We start from the raw sequence: 17284 nt of genomic DNA, 5'->3' as shown, positions 1-17284 counted from the left end.
CCTAACTTATTATCATTTAAATCACACTCTGCCTTTCTATTTTTCACAATGGACTTCACATTTAGCCATATTATATTTCATCTGCCATGTGTTTGTTCAACTGGCCTAAAATACCTTGAAGACACCTAGAATTCTCACAATTCATAGACCCACCTAGTTTTGTATCATCAGCAGTACTGAAAATCTTGCATTTGGTTCCCTCATTGAGATCATTTACATGTATCATGAATAACTGTCCGCCATTTGTTTACTTCCATTCTTGTTTCTTGTTTGTCAAGCAATTTTTGAGACATGGCAGTACGTAGCCATAATGCCATATGCTTCAAATTTGCCCACTAGCCTGTTATGATGGACCTTTACAAAAAAGGCCTCAAGTTAAAAATATAGTTACATGTGGAGTTCAAAACCATCTGACCTGGCCAAGATGCTAAGTTTTGAGTAACTGCATTAAAGAAAAACAGATACAAACCTCGCTAAAGTATTATTGATACTGGGAATCAGGAAGAAGAAAAAGAAAAGGTGGGGGGTTGGGGGGAACTGAGTTCAGAGTTTAATTGACTTGAGACCCCTTTAAAAAGGTGGCCAAGACCCATTGTAGGATTCTCAACAGCATTCCCAGGCTTTATGAATTTCACCAAGGCATTTCAAAAGTGTGGAGTAGTGCCGGTCATGAGGTGACACCCTGACCTGGCCAATTAAACTGCAGCAATTGGAACTGTGTGTATTTATGCACAACTTTTATAGTTTCAGGCCAGTTTTTAAAAAGTCATGATTCAGGGCACAACAGAGATATCATAAATGCACTGTCCATGTCTTTTGAAAAGAAAGTTCGAACTTCCTCCTTACCTCAGTATAACACCCCTTCAATTCCATGCCCATTCATTCACTATATATCATCAAATCCTATGACAGTTGTATATGTAATCAAATGCTTCAAAAAAAGGAATATTTTATAACTTCACTATCTTATAAAAACTTTTTTTGTTAAAAACCTCCATTCACGACAGACCAATAAATCTTTCAAACATTCTTGATCTTTTAAAGCTTTCACAACTGATGCCACCAAGCAAATGAAATGACTTTAATGTATGCAAATAAATATTCTGAATTTGATAAAGATCAAAAAATTGGAGCCCACAATCTATCTGTGGGTCAGGCATTTCAAGATAGTAATGGTTGCCCAAGCTCTTTGCTGAGGGTCAAGGAGTGGCAGATAGAGTTTTAATTTAGATAACTGCGAAGTGTTGCATTTTGGTAAGAAAAATTAAGGGAAGGACATACACAGTTAATGGTAGGGCTCTGGGGAGTATTGTCTAACAGAGAAACCTAGGGGTTCAGGTACATAGTTCCTTTAAAGTGGCATCACAGTAAGACAGGGCGATGAAGAAGGCATTTTGTATGTGTGCCTTTATTGTTCAGAGCATTGAGTATAGGAGGTGGGATGTTGTAGCTATATAGGATGTTGATGGGACTGTGTACAGTTCTATTGCCCTGTTTTAGGAATGACATTGTTAAGTTAGAGAGGGTGCAGAAAAGATTTATATGGATGGGCAGGATGGTGGCTCAGTGGTTAGCACTTCTGCTTCTCAGTGCCATGGTCCCAGGTTTGATTCCAGCTTTGGGTGACTATCTTTGTGGAGTTTGTAAGTTCTCTCCAAATCTGTGTGGGTTTCTGCTGGGTGCTCCAGTTTCTTCCCACAGTCCAAACACATGCAGGTTAGGTGGATTTGCCATGCTAAATTGCCCTGTATTGACCACAGAGGCGCAAGCTAGGTATGGGCTTACAGGGGGAATGGGTCTGGGTGAAATGCTCTTCATAGGGCTCGTGCAGAGTTGATAGGCCACATGGTCACTATTTGCACTGTAGGGATTCTATATGTAGCCGGGACTGGGGTGTTTTAAGATATAGGAAGAAGCTGGATAGGCTGGGATCTATTTTCCCTGGAGCGTAGAAGGCTGAGAGGTGGAGTTACAGAGGTTTATAAAATCATCAGGGGCTAGATAAGTTGAATAGCAAAGTTCTTATTCTTATAGTAGGCAAGTTCAAAACTAGAGAGCATAGCTTTAAGGTGAGTCGGAAAGATTTTAAAGTGACCCAAGGGGCAACTTCTTCACACAGAGGGTGGTGTGCATATGGAATGAACAGCCCAAGAAATTGTAAATGCAGGCACAGTTACAACATTTAAAAGACATTTCAACAGGGACACGATTAGGAAAGGTTCTGAAGGATATGGGCCAAATGCAGGAAAATAGGACTAGTTTAGTTTGGAAACATGATCTGCTTGGATACGCTTGGCCGAAGTTAACTTGGTCCATATTGTATGACTCGACAGTGTGGTGCTGGAAAAGCACGGCCGGTCAGGCAGCATCTGAAGAGCAGGTGAATTGACACGTCGGTGTATGCCCTTCATCAGGTATGAAGCTTGTGGGCCGGGGGTGCTGAGAGATAAATGGGAGGGGATGGGGCTGGTGGGAAGGTAGCTGAGAAGGTAGATGAAGGTGAGGGAGAAGGTGATAGGTCAAAGAGGAGACTGGAGCAGATAGATGGGAAAGGCGACGGAAAGGTCAAGACGACAGTGCCAAGTTTGAGGTTGGGAAGAGGATAATGTGGGGGAGGGGAACTGAGGAAACTGGTGAAATCCATATTAATCCTATGTGGTTGCAGGGTCCCAAGGCGGAAGATGGGGCATTCTACCTCCACGTGTCAGGTGGTTAGGGTTTGTCGATGGAAGAGGCCCAGGACCTGCATGTCCGTGTTGGAGTGGGAGGGGGAGTTGAAGTGTTCAGCCACAGCGCAGTGGGGTTTGTTGGTGCGGGTGTCCCAGAGATGTTCCCTAAAATGATCCACAAGCTAGTGACCAGTCTCCCCAATATGGAGGAGACCACATGGGGTATAATGATACAATAGATGACATTGGTGGAAGTGCAGGTAAATTTCTGTAGGATTTGGAAGGATCCTTTGGGGCCTTGGAAGGAGGTGAGGAAGTGGAGGTGTGGGCATAGGTTTTGCACTTGATGTTTAGTCTTGAAGACTGTAAAGTGCCCAAGGAGATAATGATGAGGTGTTATTCCTCCAGCTTGCATTTCATTGGAGTATTACAACAGGCTGAAACTGAAATGTTGGCATATGGTATGTTGAAGTGCAGGCAACTGGAAGCTAGGGGTCATTTTTACACAGAAGTGTTGCACAAAGCAGTTGCCCAGTCTGTGTTTGGCTCCCCAATGCAGAGGAGACCACATTGTGAACGGTGGATACTGTAGGATAGATTGAATGAATTGCAGGTAAATCGCTACTTCACCTGGACAATGTGTTTTGGGCCTTGGAAAGTGAGTGATGGAGGAGGCAAATGGGCAGGTGTTGTACCTTCTGCTTGAATGCATGGGTAGGTGCCATGGGGGAGCAAGGTGGTATTAGGAATGGAGAGGAGTGGACCAGGGTGTCCCAAAGTAATGATCCCTATGGAATGCTGTGAAATATGTGTCTCATCTTGGCATCTCACCAGAGATGGTCAAAATAGTGGCTTAAATATCCTTTGGATGGGAAGGCTCATGGAGTGGAAAGTGAGGACAAGGGAAGCATTTCATTGTTGTCGCGTGGAAGGGAAGAGAAAGCATGAGGTCAGAAGTGTGAGAAATGGATCAGCTAAGGGGCCTGTCGATCATGGTAGCAAGGAATCCTCAGTTCAGGAAAAAGATGGATATTTCTGAGGCCACAACCTGTGGAAGGTGGCATCACCAAAACAGATGTGACGGAGATAGAGGAACTGGGAGAACGGGACTGAGTTCTTAAAGAATGCAGACTATGAGGACTGTGGCAGTCAGTAAGTTTGAACAGATCCCCGGAAATGGAAACAGAGCTGTTGAGGAAGGGAAAGGGAGGAGTCAGAGATAGATTATGTGAAGGTGAGGAAATGATGGAAATAGGAAGTAAAATTTATAAATTTTTCCAATTCCAAATGAGAGAGGAAGCAGCACTCTGCAAATTTAGGATGTCATCAATGTACCAGAGAAAGAGATCTGGGGAGGGACCTGAGTAGAACTCAAACAAGGAGTTACCCAAGTACCTTACAAAGAGAGAGTCATAAGTGGGGTCCATATGGATAAATATAGTAGGATTGTTGATCTGAACAAAATGTGAGAGAAGTTAAAGGAGAAATTGTTGAAAGTGAGGACAAACTCAGGCAGACAGTGCAAGTGGTTGGTGAATGAGAAAGGGGCAGGAGCCTAGTTGTATTATCACTAGATTGTTGATCAGGAACTTGGCTAATGTTCTGGGGCAGCACAGTGGCTAGCATTGCTACCTCACAGCACCAGGGACCCAGGTTCAATTCCAGCCTCGAGTGCCTGTCCGTGTGGAGTTTGCACCTTCTCCCTGTGTTTGCATGGCTTCCTCTGGTTTGCATGGGTGCTCTGGTCTCCTCCCACAATCCAAAGATGTGCAGGTTAGGTGAATTGGCCATGCTAAATTGCCCATAATGTTCAGAGATGTGTAGGTTTGATGCATTAGTCAGGGGTAAATGTAGGAGAATAGGGGAGGAGAATGGGTCTGGATGGGTGACTCTTCGGAGGGGTTGGTATGGACTTGTTGGTCAGAAGAGCCTGTTTCCACGCTATAGCAATTCTATGGTTCAGGTTGTCTCTCAAGGAAGAAGCAGTGAGCTTCAAGATCATACTCTTGGGGGGAGGGGGGAATGAAATATTTAGAGGGTTTCCTATAAAAAGGAGGTAGCCAGTGCTCGGAAACTGGAAACTTTGAAATTGATATAACGCTTCAGAAGAATTGTGGGAAGTGGGAAGGGACTGGACAAGAAAAAAATCAAATCAAGGTAGGAAGAAATAAGTTCCTGGGGCAGGACCAATCAGAAACATTGCTTCTGCTTGGACAGTCCAGTTTGTGAATTTTGGGAAGAAGAAGGTAGAAGGGGGCTGTAAGCGACTATGAGCTGTGAGGTTGTGACTGGGGGAGATCCAGATGAGATAAGGTTAGTGATAGTCATGGAAACAACAACCTGATGTTGGTGGGTGGGTCATGGTGTCCCACTTTCCTCATCCTCTGCAAGGCAATAGGCAGTACGCCAGACAACAGCACCATCCTTGTTGCAGGCAGGTTTGATTACAAAGTCAACATTTTTCAATGAACAGGTCGAGAGGTCAGAGGTCAAAGCAACATCAACAAATAATAGGGATGGCCCTCATTGTCTTTCCCAACATTTCCAGGTCAGTTAACTGCATAAAAACAGATTAACAGGTCACTTATGTTATTGCTTTGAGAATTTGCCATGGCTGTTACTTGTAATTTTATCCATCTTTGAATAATCAGACATTTTGCAAATTTTCCTGTCATATTTCTTCCACAACTTTTAATCAACACTCCCCTTTAACTCTTTAATTCAATCAAATATTCTGTGCACCATTTCTATTTTTGAGTTCTATAACTGCGTCTTTGATTATTACTACTTCCTCTATCCTAAATATTTTCGAACCTGGATAGTTGAATTCCATGTCCTTCATTAGGTCAATGTTGAACTTCAATTTTGCTAATGCTAGCTTACACCTCTCGTTTGCTAGCTAATACAATATTGGCTATATTTATATCCATGTGCCTGTTCAATAATTCTCTGTGTATAAATGCTGCCTTCAGTTTGTTCTTTTATTTTCCCTACACTTCTTGGTTTTGCCTGATTTCTGCTGTCAAGGGATTGCAGATCTTGTCAGACAATGGATCTACACTGAACCTTCCAGTGAAAACCCATCAAATCATATGCCAATCAAGCACTGGCATGTCAGAAGTCCTGCAGATAACTGCTGACAAGAGGCACCATAGAGTAGGTCTAAGGCCACGTTGCACTGAGGCGTTGGAAACACTGTGGAACTAGCATGGAATTAATATTACAAATACTAAAGTTACTGAATTACTTGAATACATTGTATTGTACAAAGAAAAGTAAAGTTCAATAGAATTTCCTGTAATATTCAATTTCAAATGTTTTGTCTTCAAGTCATACAGCATGGAAACAGAACCTTCAGTGCAATTCACCAATGCTGACCAAGTTTCCCAAACTAAACTATTTCTATTTGCTTGCTTTTGGCTCATATCCCTCTTTACCTTCCCTCTTCATGTACCTGTCCAAATGTTGTAACTGTACCAGCATCTACCACTTCCTCTGGCAGGTCATTCCATATATGAACCATCCTCTATGTGATAAAGTGGCCCCTCAGGTCCCAATTAATTTTTTCTCTCTCATCTGGGGTAGGCCCAGTGGCCCAGTGGCTAGCACTGCCGCCTCACAGCGCCAGGGACCCAGGGTCAATTCCAGCCTTGGGCAACTGTCTGTGTGGAGTTTACACATTCTCCCAGTGTCTGGAAGTGTCCTCCCACAATCCAAAGATGTGCAGGCCAGGTGAATTGGCCATTCTAAATTGCCCATAGTGTTAGGGGTATGTATGGGGAATGGGTCTGGGTGGGTTACTCTTTGGAGCGTTGGTGTGGACTTGTTGGGCTGAAGGGCCTGTTTCCACACTGTAGGGAATCTAATCTTAAGAAGATGCCCCTACCCTTTGAACTCCCCCACCCTCCAGAAAAGACCTTTACCATTCACCTTATGCCCTACATGATTTTATAAACCTCTTTTAGGTCACTTCTCAACCTCGTACGCTCCAAATAGAAAAGTCCCAGCCTATCCATTCTCCCCCAATAACTCAAACCCTCCCTGCAACAGCCTGGAAAATCTTTTCTGAACATTCTCCAATTTAATAATATCCTTTCTATAGCAGGCAACCAGAACTATACATAGTACTTCACAAGTGGCCTCAGCAATGTCCTGTACAACTTCAACACGATGTTCCAACTCCTATATTCAATGATCCCAGCAACTAAGGCTAAATACTAAATGCCTTCTTAACCACCCTGTCTTCTTGTGAAGTAACTTTCAAAGAACTATATACCTGAATCCCTAGGTCTCTCTGTTCTACAGTACTACCTCTACTATTAAACTGTAAAAGTCATGTCCTGGTCACTTTACCAAACTGCAATACCTCATATTTGTCAAAGTTAAGCTCCATCTGCCACTCCTCAGCCCGTTGGCCCAATTAATCAAGATCACTTTGTAATTTTAGATACTGTCAATTATAAGATTAGATTAGATTACTTACAGTGTGGAAACAGGCCCTTTGGCCCAACAAGCCCACACCGACCCGCCAAAGCACAACCCACCCATACCCCTACACTTACCTCTTACTTAACACGACGGGCAATTTAGCATGGCCAATTCACCTGACCCGCACATCTTTGGACTGTGGGAGGAAACCGGAGCACCCGGAGGAAACCCACGCAGACATGGGGAGAATGTGCAAACTCCACACGGTCAGTTGCCTGAGGTCGCTGGCGCTGTGAGGCAGCAGTGCTAACCACTGTGCCACCGTGCCGCCCACAAATACTGATATATAACACTGATTTTGGTGTCATCCACAAACTAACTTAATAATTTTTCCTCCTAAATTCTCACCCAAATGGTTTATATAAATGACAAACAACAGTGGATCCAGCACCAGTCCCTGCAGAACACTGCTAGTCACAGTTCTCCTTAGAAAATAGGCGACAGGTTTAGACAGAGGATCTGGATCGCCGCAGGCTTGGAGGGTCCAAGGGCCTGTTCCTTTGCTATCATTTTCTTTGTTCTTTAATTGTGCTGTACCCTTTGACCACACTATACACAACTCCACTGATCTTTGTGTCACCTGCAAATTTATTAACACACCCATCTGCATTTTGATTTATATATAGCAGAGGCATCAGTACGGATGCGTCTAGGACATCACTAATCACAGACCTGCAGCCAGACAAACACCCTTCCACTATTGCCCCTCTGTCTTCTCTAGGCAAGCCAATTCTGAATGTAAGTGGCCAAATCACTATGGATCCCGCATCTTAACCTTCTGGAGGAGGCTACCATGAGAGACCCTGTTGAAAGCCTTACTAAGATCCATGTAAGATATCACTCCTCTACCTGTCATCTCCTTGAAATATTCAATTACGTTGGTCAGACATTACCTGCCCCACACAAAGCCATGCTGATTGCCCCTAGTCAGGCCATGCTTTTCCAGTTGTGCATAAATTCCATTCCTAAGAATTCCCTCCAATAGCTTCTCAACCACAAATGAGAGACACACTGGTTTAGATTACTAGATTACCCAACTTCCCTTCCTGAACAGAAGAACAACATTAGCAACTCGCCAGTCCTCCAAAACCTCTCCAATTGCAAGCAAGGATAAAAAGATCTTGGTCAAGGTGTCAATAATCTTGCCTCTCTCAACAATTGGAGGTAGATCCTGATGGGGCCTTGGAACTTATTGACCTATTCAAGAGATCCAACACCATTTCTTTCTTGATCTCAAAATGCCCTAGCATATTATCATGCTTTACACTAATCCCACTGTCCTTCTCCTGGGTGAATACCAACGCAAACTACTCCTTTAGATCTCATCCACATCCTCCCAATGAACTAAGAACCTGAAACTCCACCCTTTGCACCAGCTACTTAACATTCATTTGTTACAACTTTCTATTCCTTGCATCACCAGCACGTGGCTCTGGTAATAACCAAACGTTTACTACCCTCAAGGTCCTGCTTTTCAGTTTCTTTCATAACTCCCTGTACTCTAACTCCCTGTACTCACTCTGCAGGACCTAATGCCTCTTTCTATCTATATTGCTGGTGTTAATGTGCACAACAATCTCTGGCTGCTCACCCTCCCACTTAAGAATTTCATTTGACAGCTCAGTGATGTCCATGACCCTGGCATCGGGGAGGTATCATACCATCCTGGAGTCTTGAATGCGGCCACAGATACACCTGCCTGTGCCATCAACTAATGAGTGTCCTACCGTTATCATTTGCTTGGACTTTGCCCAACCTTGGTCTACAGCTGAGCCAGTTGTGATATCATAGCCCTGGCTGCTGCTGTTATGCATAACTGACAGGTTATCCACCCACCCCAATAGTATCCAAAACAGTATACCTGTTAGAGAGGGGAATAGCCACAGGAGACTCCTCCTCTACCTGTCTGCCTCCTTGATGGTCATCTGACTGAACCTGTGGTGTGACCACTTCCCAAAAGCCCCGTATGCTCCTCAGTGGGTTGAACTGCTGTTCCCTAATCTTCCACATCTGGCAGGAGAAGCACACCACTGCCCTAACTGCCATCTCTACCTCTTTAGACTAAGATAGATGAACAGAATAACTGTAGCCAGGTATTCACCTAAGCCCGCATTCAGACCAACCAGCAGCACTTTCACCACAATAGCAGTCCCTCTCAAAATATTTTGTCAGTATTTTCTTACTAACTGATAACTTAAATTACAATGCAATCTTTACAAACAGGTAGCTTCTAGGCTACAACAAATTTTCTAACAGCCTCTCCCAATCTCTCTCTCCCTGTTACCATTCCTTGACGTGTTCTTCCCTGATCTGCTGTTCAGTTGTGGTTGTTATAGACTCAGCCAGAACCCCTCCCCAAAATATTTTAAGAAGATAGACTAGACCCTAACGTTTTCTTTATTTAAAGGCAGATGCGATGTGAATGCCCCAGATGTGATGCAACTAGTCATACAGCTCAGCTTTAAGCAAAACAGAATTTATTTAAACATGAACAAAAGAAAGAATTTAGGATAACAACCATTGCAAAACTTAATCGATCTTTGTATTTATGGGATTTTACTGTATTGGAACAAACATAGATTCTTACAGGCTGGAAGGACCAACATCCAGAGAGAAATTTCAAACGAAGTCGGAGGGATTCTTTACTGAAGCTTGCAACTCTCCTGGAATCACAAACTAGAAAAAACCTGAACAATGAGAACTGGCCACTCCACTTCCATTGTTAAACTAGACTTTTTAGCACATCTCCTTTTACAACACCTCTCCAAAAAACAAAAATAACATTTTTAAAGGGACAGTATCGTCATATAGTGAATGAGCCAACTTCTCTCTGCACGTTCCTCAGTGATGTCTCTCTGCTCTTGTCTGTTGGAGGGTGACTGTCAAGCTGCTTCTGAATCCCCTATGATCTAACTTTACGAATCAGTCTACCAGGCAGAATCTTGTCAAAGGCTTTGCGAAAGTTCACATCGACAATATGTACCACTCTACCTTCATCACTCATTTTGGTTACATTCTTAAAAATTCAATCAATTTGGGCTTTAGAGTTGTCCGTCCAGGAATCCATTATTTCATCTGTGATACACCACCTTCAGGTGTCTCTAGCTACCTGTATCAGTGCATTTTTCCTTTGGGACTTTATTCATTATTTAAATACCCTCTTTCCCTTCACAGAGTAGGCACATTTACTGCAGGCGAAAGTGAATACTGCAGATACTGGAAATTAAAGTCACGAGTGTGGTGCTGGAAAAGAACAGCAGGTCAGGCAGCATCCGTTTGGACATTCCTGATGAAAGGCTTTTGCCCGAAACGTCAATTTTCCTGCTTCTCGGATGCTGCCTATCCTGCTGTGCTTTTCCAGCACCACACTCTCAACATAAATCAGCATATCCCTTATTGACAGATATCAGCAGTACTGCAATTGTGCTGAGACACTAATGACTGGAACGTGCTGTGTGGCAGAAAGTTGAAGTTTATCACACTTTTTGCAATTTTCTATTTAAAATGTTTGCAATGTACTTTCACAAATGCTGAGTACAGTTTTGGGAAAAAAAGTTTCAGAAATGGAATGCTATGAGGAATAGAGGCCACGAACTGTATTGTAACTGATTTAGACTGGCTAAATTTCTAGTGAAAATGGTTCGCATACACAATGTACATGGTATATGACCTACCTGCAGAAAGCAAATATCCACCAGTATGTACTGCACGGCCATTGTTCAAAGAGGAAGAAGAGAAGAGTTACTGAGGCACTGGCATGTGTTCCAATAGCTGACAGATAATTAATAGGAAAGAGCCGAAGACTGCTCAGGTACAGTAACAGCCTGACTTTCCAAAAATACCATTACCCAAATTCATTATGTCCAATAAGACAACTATTGCTAGAAGAAAGTATTAGCTAATTTGATACAGTTCAGAGCTAAAAATACCTTTGTACTTCACAGGTTGTATCCAAGGATATGAAAGGAAGTTGTACAGAGATAGGAGATATAGTGATATTAATCTTTCAAGAATCCTTGAATTCTGGAAAAGTCCTAAAGGAAAGGAAAACTGTCGATATGACAGCCTAATTCAGAACGGAAGGTGACAATAAAACAGGTAACTGTGGACCAGCTAGCTTAATATCTGATATTGGCAAAATATTATGAGTCCGAAAGACGTTTATAAAATAATGAGAGATACAGATAGAGTTGGTGGTAGTTGTCTTTTCCCCGAAATGGGGAATTTCAAGACTTGACAGCACAATTTTAAGGTGAGACATGAGGCAATTCTTCTGACATAGAGGGTGGTTTGAAATGAATCGTACAATTACAATGTTTAAAAGACATTTGGATGGATACATGAATAGGAAAGGTTTAGATTAGATTCCCTACAGTGTGGAAACAGGCCCTTCAGCCCAACCAGTCCACACTGACCCTCCGAAGAGTAACCCACCGAGAGCCATTTCCCTCTGACTAATGCAGCTAACATTATGGGCAATTTAGCATGGCCAATTCATCTGACTTGCACATCTTTGGACTGTGGGAGGAAACCGGATCACCTGGAGGAAACCCACGCAGACATGGGGAGAATGTACAAACTCCACACAGACAGTTGCCCAAGGCTGGAATCAAACCTGGGACCCTGGTACTGTGAGGCAGCAGTACTAACCACTGAGCCAATGTGTCGCCCCAGGGATGTGGGCTGGGAGCAGGCATGTGGAACTAGTTTAGTTTGGGATTATATTTGGCATGGTCTGGTTGGACCAAAGTGTCTGTTTCTGTGCTGTTATGATGCTATGACTCTATAAGAAAGGACATAATAGCAGATCATTTAGAATTACAATATTTGGCGATGCACAGTCAACATGGCTTCATGAAGAAGGAGGGAAGTCATGCCTAACAAATTTATTAAGAGTTCTTTGCGAAGCTAATAAGCAGGATAGATAAAGAAGAACCATAGGTGTAATATGTTGGATTTCCAAAAGGCATTTGATAAAGATACCATACATAAGGCCATTTAATAAGAGCTCACTGTTTTGGGGGCAGGATATTTGCACAGAGAATTGGCTAACTAAGACGAACAGTTAGGATAAACAGCACATTTTCAACTTAGTGAACTGTTACTAGTGGACTGCCACAAGGATCAGTGCTGGGGACACAATTATTTGCATTACATGTTAATGACTTGGATGCAGAAAGTGAATGTCCTATCATCAGGTCTTCAGATGACATGAACAGAGATGAGAAAGCAAGTGAGAAGGATGATACAAATAAGCTACAGAGGAATATAGACAGGTTCGTCAGGTGGTCTAAAAATTTGGCAGAAGGAATATAATATGGGAAATGTGAGATTATACATTTTGGCAGGAAGACAAGAGAAGCCGATACTTTAACTGAGAAAGACAGCAGAATGCTGCAGCACCAAGGGATTTGGGGGTCTTTATATACAAAATTACAAAAAGAAACTAGTATTCAAGTTTAACTGGTAATGGGGAAGCACAGAATCTTGACCTTTATTTCAAGGGGCATAGAGAACAGGTAGTTTCCCCATAACACTGGAGCTGCGTTCCACAAAACCTTGCTTAATAGAAATAATGGGGCCCATAGGAAAAGTGGGGTTGGACAGACCAGCAAAAAATATCACTCACATTCACTCAAAAATTACCCAGAAGTCTAACATAAAGTTTAGCATGGCCTGAATGAAGGTTGAAATCATACTTATTAATGAGACAAAAGTAAACATAGTACATTTCAAAAAATGTAAGAAAGCTGCTCTCTGTACAGTACCTCTCACAGACAGCTATTCAGTCAGCAGCTGACATTGACGCATGTGCAGAATGGCATGAAGACCAGCACTGATGTTGCGCATTCGCACAGACTTTGGTGTGGACATGGTGCACAGTGGACATCGGCACATACGCAGAATGAAGTACGTGAACCAATCCCCACTGGTATTTCGTGTTTGCCAATGGAGGTAAGTGTTCTCCAAAATACCCATCCCTATTTCTTCAGCGACACTATGGCCAAATCATACTTCTGAAAAGCATATTATCCCAGAACTACCTGCATAAAGGTGCTTTGCTGAAACTAGAAAAAACACTACACTGTCAAGCTTTGGTCTCTTTACCTGAGGGAAAATATACTAGTATTGGCGCCAGTTCAGAGAAGTTTCACTAGGTTATCCTGATATGGAGGGAAGTTCTTATGAGGAATGGGTGAGTGAGTTGGGGTTGTACTGATTATAATTCAGAAGAATGTAAGGTGACCATATTGAAACATGCAAGATTGTAATATATTAGTGGTGCTTGACATAGATGCTTCGTGCAAGACTCTAGGAGCAGAGGGCAGAATTGGAGTCGCATTTTTAAAACAGAGATTAAAAAATATCTTATCTTAGAAGATTAAGAATTTGAGGAATTCTGTACTGAATAGAATGTTCAAAGCTGAAATAGACAGAATTTTCATCAATAAGAGAATCTGTGAGAGGTACTGTACAGAGAAGGTTAAGGGGAAAAGGCAGGAAATTGGTTTTGACGATTACCAGATTAGACATGATCTCATTGAATGGTGGAACAGACTCAATGGTCTGAATGATCCTACTTCTGCTCCTATGTCTTATGACTTTTTAAAAAATTAGGTTTATTTTTTAGGCCTTTCATCAAAATCACATTTACCTTTCAAATGTTTATCTAATTTCTCATTTAAATTCTCTACTGAATCTGCTCCAAATTTTTCCATTGTATTGCAACAGTTGAGAATGGGGCAAGATACTAAATGAATATTTTGCATCTGTGTTTACTGTGGAGAAAGATATGGAAACTAGAAAACTTGGGGAAATAAATAGTGATATCTTGAAAAATCTCCACATTACAGAGGTGGTGGTGCTGGATGTCTGTAAACACATAATTAGATTACTTACAGTGTGGAAACAGGCCCTTCGACCCAACAAGTCCACACCGACACACCGAAGTGCAACCCACCCATACCCCTACATTTACCCCTTACCTAACACTAGGGACAATTTAGCATTCACCTGACCTGCACATCTTTGTGACTGTGGGAGGAACGTGCAAATTCCACACAGTCAGTCGCCTGAGTTGGGAATTGAACCCGGGTCTCAGGCGCTGTGAGGCAGCAGTGCTAAACACTGTGCCACCGTGCCGCCCTCTAATGTTGGATAAATCTTTGGGATCTGATCAGGCGTATTCTTGAACTTTGTGGGAGGCTCAGGAAGTGTTTGCTAGCCCCTTGCTGAGATATTTGCATCATCAATAGCCACAGGTGAGGTGCTGGAAGACTGGAGGTTGGCTAATAAAGTGCAACTATTTAAGGAAGGTAGTAAGGAAGAGCAGGGAGCTATAAGCCAGTGAGCCTGACATCATTGGCAGATAAATTGTTGGAAGGGATCCTGAGGGACAAGCCTTACATGTATTTGGAAAGGCAAGGACTGATTAAGGATAGTCAACTTGGCATGGGAAATCATGTCTCACTAACTTGAGTTTTTTGAAGTAATGAAGATGATTGATGAAGGCAGAGCGATGGACATGATCTGTATGGATTTCAGTAAGGCGCTCAACAAGGTTGTGCAATGTTGACTAGCTAGAAGTTTAGATCACATGGAATACAGGGAGAACTAGCCACTGGATACAGAATTGCTCAAAGGTAAAAGACAGGGTGATCCTGAAAGGTTGCTTTTCAGACTGTTATTAGCGGTGTGCCACAAGGACTGATGCTGGTTTTGTCATTTATATAAATGATTTGAATGTGAATATAGGACATATGGTTAGTAAGTTTGCAGGTGACACCAAAATTGGAAGTGTAGTGAACAGTGAAGATGGTTACCTCAGAGTACAAGGTCATACAAGTACTTTGATCAGTTGGGCTAATGGGCCGAGGAGTAGCAGATGGAGGTTTAATTCAGATAAAAATTAGATACTGCACTTTGTAAAGGCAAATCATGGCAGGACTTATACACTTAATGGTCAGGTCCTGGGCAGCCTTGCTAAACAAAGAGACCTTGGAGTGCAGGTTCATTGTTCCTTGAAAGTAGAGTCACAAACAGACAGGATAGTGAAGTTGGCGATTGGTATTGTTTAGATTCCCTACAGCATGGAAATAGGCCATTTGGCCCAACAACTCCACACCAACTCTCTGAAATGTAGCTCACCCAGACCCAGTCCCCTAGCCTATATTTACACCTGACTAATACATTAACACTATGGGCAATTTAGTATGACCAATTCACCTGACCTGCACATCTTTGGACTGTGGGACAAACCCGGAGCACCCAGGGAGAATATGCAAATTCCACACAGATAGCCGCCCAAGGCAGGAATCAAACCCAGGTCCCTGGCCCTTTATTGGTCAGTACAGGGAGTTGGGAGGCCATGTTGTGGCTGTACAGGACATGGTTAGGCCTGTTTTGGAATACTGCATTCAATTCTGGTCTCTTTGCTTTAGAATGCTGTGAAGCTTGGATCAAGTTATGGAAAGATTTACAAGGATGTTGCCAGGATTGGATGGTTTGAGGTATAAGGAGAGGCTCAAAAGACTGCGCTATTTTCCCAAGCGTCAGAGGCTGAGGATAATCTTCTAGAAGTTTATAAAATTATGAGGGACATAGATTGGTTATTCACCCTATGCCTTTTCCCAAGGTAGGGGAGTCCAGAACTAGAGGGCATAGATTAAAGGTGAGAAGGGAAAGATTTAAAAAGGGTCCTTCTGACTTTTGTTGGATAACTATTAAACTTAACTGAGTTGCAAGCCTCTAAATTCTCTGATTTCAGTGGACATTTATGGAGGGTTCCAAATGCACAGAAGTTGCCCCATCAGAAAATTAAATTTCCCAGGCATTCCTATGGAGTGCAGGAATTCTGCACTAAGTTGCCACTGTTACCAAAAATTATGAACATACAAGAAATTCACTACCGCTGACAATGCGCTAAGTCTACACATCCCAAACTAAATTCAGGTTAATATTGTCTAAGTTTTTGCTAAATGCTCATGGAATCTTTGCATTTATGCAATCTACTATTATACGGCTACCACCAGGGGATCTATCTGTAACTCCTACTAGAGTCTTTAATTCCATGAAGTCTCCATTATCCAATTTCCACTAATTGGAATTATGTAAATAAACTAAAGAGGGTGTAGAGATTCACCAGGATGTTGCCTAGGAAAAAAACATCTCAGTTATGATGCAAGACTGGATAGGTCAAGTTGATTTTTCTTGGAGCAGAGAAGGTTGAGTGGGGTTGGGGTCGGGGGGGCGGGTGGGGGGTAGTTGTGAATGAAGCATAAAAAATTATCAGAGGCATAAACATGATAATCATGATAATCCTTTCATCCTTGGTGATGTGCCTCAGGCCAGAGGGTGCAGGTTTAAAGTGAGGAACAAATTGTTTAAGAGCACATCTGACAAAATAATTTTTACACAGAGGCTGGTCGAAGTATGAAACATCCTGCCTGAGAGGATGGTGAAGACGCTACTCCCACAAATTTAACAAACATCTGAAGAGCATGTAAGGTGCCAGAGATAACAGGCTATCAACCAAGTGCAAGAAAATACGATTAGTGTACCTTGGTGACTGTTGGTCAGCATAGATGTGGTGAGCCTAAGGCTTCTGTGCTGTACGGCTTTGTCTACTTAGATGACATAGTTGGTTGGTCAATGGAGTCATAAACCCATGACTTATTGCATTAGCTGGAATTGAATGATCTGAAATACTTCTCAATAAGCTCAGCAACTACATTCCCCTTGCCAGCATGACAGCAGTGCAACATGGAGATGTAGCCTACCAGCCTCAGAGGAAATTTTGAATCAATTGAAAGGGAGTGCTGACACAACAAGTTTCTGCTAATTTTTTTTTGTCTGTTTCGTGCCTAGGCAACCTTTGGTGTATAGTTGAGGAAAGTTGCATCTTTGATATGCAATTTCCTCTAAGACCTCAACTTGAATAAAGTTTAATTGCAATGTATACATCAGAAGTGACACTCAGAAGACTACCTCAAGCAGCCAATAACTAAATTAAATCCTGGACAAGCTCAAAATTCAAGAATTTGGTAATTCCACAAGTTTCCAAATATGGTAGAAAATAGTAATCAGAACAGTTCTGAATAATCACATGACCTGAAATGTTAACGCTG

The 17284-nt window shown here is 42.3% G+C and overlaps 1 protein-coding gene across 1 annotated transcript in view; it reads right to left on the bottom strand.

Moving 5' to 3' along the window:
* Positions 1 to 17284, bottom strand: part of tmem107l (transmembrane protein 107 like) — a 51319-nt gene that overhangs the window by 14051 nt on the left and 19984 nt on the right. The window contains exon 5 of the mRNA XM_060846690.1: positions 10832 to 10928. Coding sequence (XP_060702673.1) covers positions 10832 to 10928 — 97 coding nt within the window. The remainder of the gene's footprint in view (positions 1 to 10831; positions 10929 to 17284) is intronic.

Source organism: Hemiscyllium ocellatum, chromosome 29 (genome assembly GCF_020745735.1).
Source record: "Hemiscyllium ocellatum isolate sHemOce1 chromosome 29, sHemOce1.pat.X.cur, whole genome shotgun sequence".
Lineage (NCBI taxonomy): Eukaryota > Metazoa > Chordata > Chondrichthyes > Orectolobiformes > Hemiscylliidae > Hemiscyllium > Hemiscyllium ocellatum.
This window is presented reverse-complemented; position numbering and strand designations above follow the sequence as displayed.